Below are 10621 nucleotides of genomic sequence, written 5' to 3'. Positions count from 1 at the left end.
TACTTCACTTTTAGAACTTTAATGGGACGTCGAGGATTATCCACATTTGGTGTGCTTCCCGTAGATCTGCCTATTGATGTATTTTTAGAACGAGTTTCGTAACTTTTTTCAAAATAACATTTTTTTTTCATTAACGTTGAGACTGTCCAAAGTGCTGGACACTAGCTACAATGTAATCTATGCCAACAATTGTTTGCATGCATTTAAATAAATTTGATGACCGAGTGTAAGTCTCGTTTGCTGTTTAAAAACAATAGTGGTTGTTGTGCGTATCACGGCCACTCTAGGAAAGAAAAGAAACAGTGAAATGGACTCTGCAAATAAAACACTTATAAACATTCATAAGTAGAAGATTGTTTTTCTTATATTCCTTTGATTAGACTTAATGTTAGTCTAAATTTTGGGGCTAAATTGAGGGCAGAATGAAATGAGCAATTTGACAATTACGAAAGACGCAGAGAAAGACCAGGAGCTTGATAAGCCGGTGCGATGGCCAGATGTCTGCTTTTATTTTTTAATACGTTTCATTGTAAAAATGTAAACAATAGTAAAAAAAAAAATTGCCAATCATTGGAGCTCAACATTTCTGGAATCAGGGAATCACGCATATTGAGGCATATTTTATAGTAAATAAGTGAATAACACGGATTGTTTTATATTTAAATTATTAGTATATTCAATTTTGACCGGTCAACTATGACCGGCAAGTCAACCGTTTGACCGGTCAAAGCTTCAATTAGACCGGACATTGTGCCGTTGACCGGCCGGTATTTTCAGCCCCTGTTGCCTAGGTTCTTGTTTTTCAGGCAAGTCCACAATTTCGTTAAAAATAAAAAAAACACGGAAACAATCCAACATTCAATTATTGTCTGGAATAACAGGTAGGATCTGAATTAAATAACCTCCAACACATCAACAAACCTGCTGAATGTCCCTGGGACAACTTGGCCATGAAGAGCAGCCCTGGCTGTCGAGTTCAAACTCCCACCCCACCTTTCTCATACTCCTCATCATCTAGAAATGAATATGAAGACGAATCTCCCTCTCATCGGTTACTGGGCCACCCTTCATGGGTCCTACCTGCCAGTTCAACCCATTTCATCTGATCCATGGCTTGGCGAGACTAGCTTCTGCCTCTTTGACCTTGAAGGAAAGCCAGAGCCTTTCGATCTTCCAGTTTCAGAGGCCATATATCAGTTGCACACTTTCCCACAGTCCCAAATGGTTCAAATATCGCCTTGATCATTTGCTCTTGATGTTGAAATGCAGTGACCCTACATACAGTCTTGTAGGCCCAGGAGGATTCTTTAGTCTTTCAGCCTCTGCAGCCGCTCTGTTCTTTTCAGCTTGGGTGGGCATTACCATAATTGGAGCACCCAAAAGCTTATGACCAGACAAATTAATTGCCTATAAAACCAGAGGCAAACAATGACATTCAACACATAATTTGTTAAAAAAATAGAATAGAAACATAACCTGGGTTATGTAGTTTCTATTTCTGGACATCTAGACAGTTTTCTTCAACGTTTGATTGAGGCAATTTAACATGCAATGAGCTGGGTACATTTTCAATGTTATAATGGATTTTTCAAAAATTTCAAGCCCTCAAAATAAACATGCATTGAAATTGTGAGAAACTGTAAACTGTTGTTGTCCAAGGAAAAAGCAACACTTACCAAAGGAACAGCAGATCTGTCTGTGAACTCAACGTACGCAATTCCTTTAGAACGTCTTGAATTGCGATCTGATATGATTCGCACATCTGCTACCTAAAAAAAGCAAAATAATAGACCCACAGATTCTTTACAGGAACCTTGCATTGAAAAATGTTTACCAACTGGACATTACATTGATGACTCACCTGTCCCACTTTTGAAAAGAATTCCTCCAAGTCTCTTGGTCTGATATTCCTGGCAAGCTGCATGCAGAATGCTGTTCGAGCATCCCTTTCTTCTGGTGTTATATCTTCTGCAGGTTTCAATTCCCTTCTGCAAAAAAAAAAAAAAAAAGGTTTAAGGGCAAAGTTGTTCAACACTGAAAAAGCTTCATTGGTATGATCTGCATACAAATTCCACGCAATGTGTTACCTACCTACAGCGAACATACAATGTACCACCAACAGGAGGTCCTGATATGGACAAGACCTTCATTCATTCATCAGTGATGGGTCTAATTCCCAGATACTGTATGCTTAAAGGTTCATACGCCCTGAAGAAATTTCTACCCTTGGCCCAACTTCTCTTTATTGAAGTATAATCATGCATAATCCAAACACGTGACACGTTGCTGAGACACAAATTAGCGTACTAATCATGAAAAACAATTTTAGTCTGATAAACAGTGCGCCAATAAAGACACAAACCTTTCCAAATGTTGATCCGCTGGGCTTGCACTGCCTTCCTTTGCCTCAGTCTCATTTCTTCGTTGTCTTGCAGGGCTTGGACTGCGACTTTCGTTGCGCTTTTCATTTCTGGAGGCTCTGCGACCAGTACTGCAAGATAGATACAATGTACCTACAATAAGCTTAGGCATAACTGTAGATTACTGGACTGCATGTGAGAGCATGTGTGTCAGAGCTTCACTCAAATGGCACTAGAGTCGCAGCCTTTAACATAATGCACTTAAATGGCAATTTTAATCCAAAAGCATCTTTTTGAAGGGTTATGGTAACATTTTGAAATCTGTTATTAGGTAAAATGGCAAACTAAGTAGAAAATGATCAACCAGGGTTGACTTCTTGGCCCTTACAGCAGACTATAAACTTAAAACTTAGTTCTAACCAAAATCAGTTTTGCACAATATCAATAATAATTATAGCAAGCAATACCCTGCTCGTATTGTTTTCCTGTACATCTGCATTGAAACAGCAGCAAAATAATTCCTAAGTAAGCAACGCAGATGTAATTGGGGCTACCAGTATCTCATTAGGCAGTTCAAAAACAAAACAGAGTGCACTGAAATCAGCCAGCCAATCACAGCTGAATGTAAACCACTATATGTAACCCATTTTGCTACAACGATTGACAGCAGAGAAAAAACAGAAACGTGGTAATAAAAAAGAAAATTCTTAACAATATACTGAAATGGTACCCTAACAAAAAATTACCAGCAGTGACTGACTAGCATAACAGAGGTTAACTGAAACTAACCTTCTCGATTTGGACTTTTTGAACGGCTTCTGCTTCCACTGCTGCTGCGCTGCCTACGCTTCCTGCAAAGCCATTAAGATAATTACATGTACTTAAGACCCAATCACTATGAAATGCAATTCCAAATTTGGAGGTACGCAGCAGTTGTGTTGGTTGTCAAAATAATGCCGCATTGAAACAAGGATGGGGGGAAAACAGTTTTCAATATGACAATCAACTTCAGCTTGCTGCACAAACAAGCATTTGACTCAAATCAGCCCTATAACTGTAGCTATGCTCTTCATCAGCTAACCACTATAAATAAAAAAGACCATTATTTGCAATTTGAATGAGCTAATTTATGTATTTGAAAGTCCTTTAAATGTGGCTAAATGTAATTTAGGCTAAGTTAAAATCAAGCCAATGCTGGTCAGCCGTGGTCAGGGAATCATGCGCATTGAGATGACATACGGGGTTTCTCGAATCGCACGTGCTGGTCGTTTCTGCTGTGTGAGGTGCTGTTTGTTTCAAGCAGCAAGCGTTCGGTTGTTCCGCTTTTTTCCCCTTCCCTTCCCTCCCTCATTGGTGGATTCGGTAAGTATAGGGTTGGTAAGTATCTCCACTGACTTGGTCAGTGTGACGGTGCCTGGTGGGTGGTGGCCGCTCGCAGAGTTGCCGTGGAGGCCTGTGTGCTCTGCTCATGGCCTGTGGCTCAAGCCTCGTTGCTCGCCCCGGAATCGCCGCCCACTTTGGCAGGCACCATCTCCAAGCTCGTCCATTGGCGATGAGTTTAACTGCAGATCATGTGAGGTGTTACAGAAAATTCTCAATGATAGTTTACAGCACTACATGAAGTTTGTCGTCACAGTTACTATGGGTATTAATTTTGTTGACATAATCATTACAAGTAACTATAGAGCAAGATATCACAAAAACAAAGCCCAACATTGGTGCCCAGCACCTGTAAAAAAAAAGCCACTTGGGCAAGCCACAATACATCCAAGAATTCGATCTTTCACACGGTAATACTGGATTTCCAGTATTTGTACTAACTGTCAAGTCACTACAAGAACCTCGCGTGCAGCAATCATTTTCCTTTAGGATGTGTCCTGTTCCCAGCAAAGTAGATTTCTGGAGAACAATGACGTTGCAGTCGATGCCCACTTGACCTTAAGACACAACCACTAGAACTGAGCCGAATCCTCTGATTACAATAATAATTATTACTATTGGTATGATTTTAACCTTGGATAGAGGTTAACACCTGTGTCCTTCACCTTAACCTCAAAATAGTTGTTGACCTTTTCCACCTCCTTCTGCACAGCGTTTTAGACCTTTTAAGCTTGTACCTTTTTTTTTCCCCATTTCAGACCATGCGATGTTATTCTAGGGAACAGGAAAGGAAAATTCCCTTAAGAACATCACTTGGTCTGAAATGGGAAAACAAAACGTACAAGCTAAAAAGGTCTATTATGACATAATGTGATCTCACAGGGTTCTTTGTTACAATGTTTGATTTCCATGTCACGACGTCTAGATCCCAAAGATATTATTATTATTATTATTATTATTACTGTTGTTGTTGTTGCTCTTATTAATAAGAAACATTATTATTAGAGTACTTCGTAGTAGTTGTTGTAATAGTATTAGGAGTATTATTATAGTAGAAGTGGTAGTAGTAGTAGTTGTATTTCTATGCTGTCACACAGCATTCAAGGCCATTGGTGGAAAGATTATGTCAGCTGTTCACAACCTTTTGAATTGTATTTACAGAGGTGACTACTTCAACTTTCGAGCCCTTTTCAGAGTATTTTGAGTGATGCCGTCATCCTGTTGAAGACAGTGTCTACTACCACTACTACTACTGTATCCCCAAAACAACTTGTTGGAATATTTTTCAAGATGGTTGAATCAACTGAGCCCGGAAGTCCTTCGCTTCTCTTCCTTACATCAAAGGTGTAACCGAATCTTTGACACGCATCCCCAAAAAACATGACGTTACAGTTATAAATAAACCACTGGTCACCCTACAACAACAGTTCCTGGCCCCAAAGTCTTGACCTTCGCAGGATTCACAGAAAAAATAATGTTGTGTCCACAATTCCATGTGCCAATTGTTAGTGATACTACATTGGTGAAACGAGCACACCATTTAACACCAGTAAAAAAAAGAACACTAACAGCAGTTAAAGGCTTAAAGATAGCAAAATCATGCCTGCTCACACAATCGCGCTATTGACAGTCTTTGAAAATGCTTCTATGGTTTTAGAACAAGACAGACACTGGAAGCATGGCGGTGTTCTTGGATCCGACTCATGAAAATATTTTAACAACTCAAGAAATCTGTCGTCAAGAAAAAACTTTCGCTATGGCTGGCTCATAAAACTGTTCATCCTTTGACCAATACAGCGAAACGTTCGGGTGTTTGATGATCCTCATCAAAATGACCACACCCAGCAATGCTCTCATTTCAGCTACGAAGGTAGGTGCAAAATCCCCCCGCATTTCTTCATGGTCGAGATCAGTTTCAATCGCATACCTGTTGGTATTGTCAGTGATAGTTTCAAGAAGGGCTGGTGTAAACAATACAAGAAAATAGTCCAAAACAGAGGTACTTTGAGGCAGTCTTCTTGTGGGTCCAACCTGTTGTCTGAAACATTGTACTTCTACATCATCAAAACTTTCATTCCACCGCAGCTCATCTGAATCTTGCTCTTCCCCATCTTGACTGTCGTCCATTTCATCTGATAAGGTTTCGACCACAGACTCTTCCTCTCCCCATTCTCAACAAAACCTGTCCTGTTCTTCTCTTGTAAACCCCAAAAAAGGTTCCTCATCGTCAGAGTCATCGACCAGCAACGCCATATTCAATTCCGTTAAAGCGATTTGAACTACAATGTAAAATCTGTCCACGAAAATAATGTGTGACGGCAAAATTATGTTTGAATGAATTCGTCCGTATTGTTTGCTTTATTCTTGACCTGTCTCACATTTAACTTTTAGGCCTTGTTAGAGTGTGCTTTGAAGCAATAATGACTTTTTGTGTTCTCGAAATTTAAGTGTCTGTTTTCTCGATCATCTTTTCACATACCGTAAGTAGCTCAGTGGTGTAATTTACTCATAGATCAAAATATTGTTTATACTTTTTATTGGTACTTTAAATTGAATCTCAAGTATAAAATAGACACCAATTACATTGCATGCTTCAGTATCTTTGTTACGCTCATGACAAGTACATGTAAGCCATCTCATACTTGAGTGATAATTTTGGGGAAAATAAATTTGAGTTAAGTGGGGTCAGGCACATGCTGTACAGTAGAAAGGTTCAGGTTTTATCATAAGTGACGCTACAGCTGTAGATGTTCCATGCCAGGGAACAGTTGTTTTTGTCATCAGACAACTATTGCTGGTTTTTCTGTCATATTTTCTGGAGCTATGCCTTCAGTTTTGTCATTTAAATTGAAACTTTCAAATAAATCATACAGCTACAAATCCTGGGTGCCTGACTCCGCTCTTGCCAAAGTGAATAAGCATCCTGCCATAGGAGTACCAAGGGGATTGTTGCCACAAGGTGACAATGCAATAATTGCATTGTAAATTGGTTGATTCGTTTAGGCAGTATTGCACGTTTAGGCAGTATTGCAGTGGTTTTCTTTTAAATTCTTCACTAGTTGTGCTCTGTTAGCCATCTATAATAGTCACTGGTTGTTTTTGTACTTGAGACGCATACTTAACCCTTTGACTTCCAAGCCAGCCTGAACCAGCCATACTTAGTATTAATTTTAACTCAGTCTAACGTCAGACAATTTTACTCGTCAATTCAATAGGGAGCCCCCAGGAGTGAATGAGCTAATCTGGGACAAACTTGAACAATATTTTTTTCTTTGTCTGTTAAGTTCGTCTGGTATAAAGATGAGCACCAGACACATAATGCATCTTGATAAACTACACACTTGAGTCCTTCGAAGATGCACCAAACTGATTATTTTGCCCAGATGCATTGTCTTGCACCTATCGCTTTACTAGATGAATTTAGCTGACACAGAAAAAATATTTGCCCAAGTTTGTCCCAGGCAGATCATGCATCTTGCATAGTTTATTCCGTCTTTACACTAAACGGATAACATAAAACATGAGAGATGTACAATAATTTCCACTTAGAATACTGACTTTTTAAGAGGTATCGAACTTCAGACAAGAAAATTCCAACAAAACATAGTAAGGAGAGGGTGGGATTGGATCATCTATTACCTATCACGGCTTCCTGAACGGCTCCTCCGTCTGCGATATCTGAAACAGTACCAAAAAATTAGAAAGATTAAAGAGCTTGGCATTACATGTATTAGTTTACAGGGATAGCAATTTTGTTTTTTCCATGCCTTATGACTAAAATACACACAGGATAAGGTAAAAAAATGTGACCCTATTTGGGAAAACCGGGCTTAACAAAAATAGCGTTGTAATGCATTTTCAATGCATTTTAAATGCGTTGGTGATGCATTACAACACGTTGATAATGGTTCGCAACGCATTTGTAATGTTATTCAGTCCATTGTAAAAACGTTGACAATTCATGATCAACAAAATGTTCAAGAATGGATGAAAAGTGTTTCTCAACACGTTGGCAACTTTTTCCAACGTTTGATACAAATTCTGCACAAAACGTTAAAAACAAAGGACAACGTTTCATGCGTTGTAACAAAGCTAAACACATTGTGAACACAACCAATAGCGCTTTGTTTACAAGTAACAAATTCAATTGAACATTAAAATTCTGCATCTGAGAGAATTTGATTTTGTTTGATTAATAAAGAGCAATTTGCCACAACTTACATTAAAACTTTGCGAAGCAACAGCCAATATTAATTATACCCACCAGAAATATAAACGTAGAAAAAGAAAAATGATGGCGTAATTTGTTTGGCACTTCGCTGCCACTAATTAGTTCAATATTTTTTTCTGTCATAACCATTAATAACCATTCCCTTGAGTAGCAAGTGAACGCGTCATCAGAAATACTTAAAGTACTGAATAGGAGTGAAATTTCCAGCAATCTTTTACCAGGCAAAGCTACGTTGATAAATAGTTATTTTTGTCAAATGCGTGGTGTGCGTGACTTGAGATGATGAAAATTGCTATACCGTCGGTTGCATTTAATCGTGAACAGCTTGATGCATTTCAAAGACTTTTTGAAGCTTACTCTTTGTTTTCGAAGCCAATGAAATTGAAAAGTTTGCTTAAAAATTATTTATTTTCCCTGGTGATTTTATACAAACATTACAAAGCAGACAAGTCGCGCCACATGTTAGCTCATGTTTATGGCTCGTTTTGTGCCTTTTACCTTTATGGTATTTTATTGCAATGGCTGGCGAACTGACCGTTTTGATAACTTAACTGCAAAGGGTTTAATCTGCACTGGTGTAAAAGCAACTTTAGGAGGCCCGTAGAACAAAATTTATTCCGTATCAGCAGTTCAAATTCGTGATCGCTCGTGCGCAACGTTGACATTCCTTTGTTATCCATGTGCCATTCAAATCAAGTTTGCGATGTTGCGGTATTTTTTTGCAGTTGCCAACTCAAATTCAAACTGATACGTACGTGCTAGAGTTGTGTGCATACGTGCTAGAGTTCATGCCAATGGGTTAACAATTCGTCGTAAAGATTTCATATTAACTAATAGCAGCGGTGCTGTGAATCATGACTCCAAACAGCCCGTGGTGGTTTCATTAAACGCGCTGTCAGTGTTTGACAACGCCTTGACAATGTTTTGAAATGATTTTGAAATGGATTTGCAACGCATTTTGGTTCCGTTGAAAAACATTGCCAACGTTTCAAAATGAAATGGAAATGCTCTTTAATGCATTTACAATGCGTTGAAAACGCATTACAACGAAAAAACGCTTTAACTCTATTTTCGTTAAGCCTGCTTTTCCCAAATAGGGTCACAAATAGTGTTCACATCAAAGCTAATGAATCCATTTCCTAATAGTTAAAACGAATCCCTTACTTGTCTCGATTCCCTGAGTTGCTTCGTCGCCTCCGATTCCTAAAATAATCCAATAACATGGTTATGTCATTTTTGACTGGCCACATTATGAAAGACGTGACAACATGTGGAAAGAAAAACAATCTTGGAGTTGCAAACTTTTCAAACAGTAGAACAGAAGAATCTCACCTATCCTGGCTACCACTACGGCTACGTCGGCTGCGACTTCTGCAGAAAGGGAGAAAATGATCATTAACTAGCTATAACAGCTTGCCTGGTGCAGTAATTTTGTAATCCACACTTGCCTTGTGCAGAATTACAGTCAACTGTTGGTTTTCAAAGGCCAAAAAAGATTTCCCTTGAAGAGTCTGACACACCCAATATGCAAAGTACACAAACAATAGCTCAACCACCATTTTTAGGTTCACAATTTCAATGGCTCACCAGTCTAATCTGTTTCCACCAGACATTTAAAAAAGTTGTGGGAGAGTCAAAACTCTACCTCCATCCTTGAGTCTATAGACTTTCCTTGATTATTGAATAACCGAGAATTGAGGACAGAGTTTTTGGGTCAACCAAACTGTTCATTTGCCCAAAAGTTACTGCAGTTGTTTATTTGAATTAAAAGATGTCACTGATACAGTCATAATCTGATAGGTTGACGACCTGGGTAGTTACATGAAGCATGAAATCCAAGCAATTTCTATGAGAAATCAAGTGCTACGAGAATAGAACCAGTTAAAAGAACATTTTAATAGTTGTTTTCGCAATAAATTATGGTTAACCCTTCCCCACCTGAGAGTGAGAGCATAGATCTTAATAGATTTGGAAGCGAGGACCCAAGGCCTTTTCCAAGATGCAGAGACAGGGCTCAAAATTGCGACTCACTGGTCGTCAATGTGACCACATATTCAGTGCTGGCGACTAGATTATTTTTCAGAACTGGTTGCCAGCTGGCGAATCACGTCTAGTAACCCAGGATAAACAAAAGACAACTTCTGTATTTCAATCTTCATATGATGAAATCATTCGGAACTGGTGGTTAGTACACGACTCACTTTTCTTTCCCCACTACAATGTCTAAATACTACAAGAAAATCTGTTTTACACATTGTTAATTAAGGACGTTCGCGCCAATTGTTTCTACGCATCCTCACTGCGCACGCAAATGCACATGCCACATCATACAAGAGCTCGCGCGCTAAGTAATAAATGAGAAATGGTAGGGCAAAAGGCCATTGCTATAGCTTTGCCTAGATTTAACGGTCTTGGACGTTCGGTGACCCCAATTTTTCTTTCCAGAAACAGATTTAATTTACAATTACCTCCACGTTGTCCAAAAATGAACAAAAAAATCAATGTGGGAAGTTAAAAAAATTTCAAGATTTCTGCTCACTGGACATCAAATCCTGCCATCTTGCGGCTGCAAGGCGCGTGAAACTGTGGTCGCTAAATGCGAACTTGATCTTTAATTAAGGAACCTCACCAGTTGACTAAATTCACTTAA

At 38.9% G+C, this 10621-nt stretch overlaps 2 protein-coding genes across 4 annotated transcripts in view; both read right to left on the bottom strand.

Annotated features, from left to right (window-relative positions):
- Positions 1-10621, bottom strand: part of LOC138022444 (RNA-binding protein 39-like) — a 40175-nt gene that overhangs the window by 23639 nt on the left and 5915 nt on the right. Inside the window, exons 5-7 of one of the 3 annotated variants that reach the window (XM_068869574.1) lie at positions 9304-9342; positions 9136-9174; positions 7380-7418 (exon numbers count right to left, since the gene is read on the bottom strand). The exons of 1 other annotated variant lie outside the window; for it this stretch is intronic. In XM_068869574.1, the coding sequence (XP_068725675.1) occupies positions 7380-7418; positions 9136-9174; positions 9304-9342 (117 nt within the window). The remainder of the gene's footprint in view (positions 1-7379; positions 7419-9135; positions 9175-9303; positions 9343-10621) is intronic. One more of the 3 variants, XM_068869575.1, reaches the window with a different exon arrangement.
- On the bottom strand, positions 921-2547 carry LOC138022446 (RNA-binding protein 39-like). Its single transcript, XM_068869578.1, has 4 exons — positions 2363-2547; positions 1862-1988; positions 1677-1769; positions 921-1407 (listed from the first exon to the last, which is right to left on the bottom strand). The coding sequence occupies exons 1-4, from the start codon at positions 2530-2532 to the stop codon at positions 1243-1245; spliced, it is 555 nt and encodes a 184-aa protein (XP_068725679.1). The 5' UTR covers positions 2533-2547; the 3' UTR covers positions 921-1242.

This window comes from Montipora capricornis, chromosome 10, assembly GCF_036669925.1.
Source record: "Montipora capricornis isolate CH-2021 chromosome 10, ASM3666992v2, whole genome shotgun sequence".
Classification (NCBI taxonomy): Eukaryota; Metazoa; Cnidaria; class Anthozoa; order Scleractinia; family Acroporidae; genus Montipora; species Montipora capricornis.
Note: the sequence above shows the minus strand (reverse complement) of the source record. Positions and strands in the feature narration are given on the sequence as shown.

Coding starts and splice junctions, on each gene's coding strand:
- LOC138022446 (XM_068869578.1), bottom strand. CDS start 2,532: ATGCCTAAGCTTATTGTAGGTACATTGTATCTATCTTGCAGTACTGGT. Junction 1,989..2,362: donor GCGGATCAACATTTGGAAAG/GTTTGTGTCTTT, acceptor TTTTTTTTGCAG/AAGGGAATTGAAACCTGCAG. Junction 1,770..1,861: donor TCTTTTCAAAAGTGGGACAG/GTGAGTCATCAA, acceptor TGCTTTTTTTAG/GTAGCAGATGTGCGAATCAT.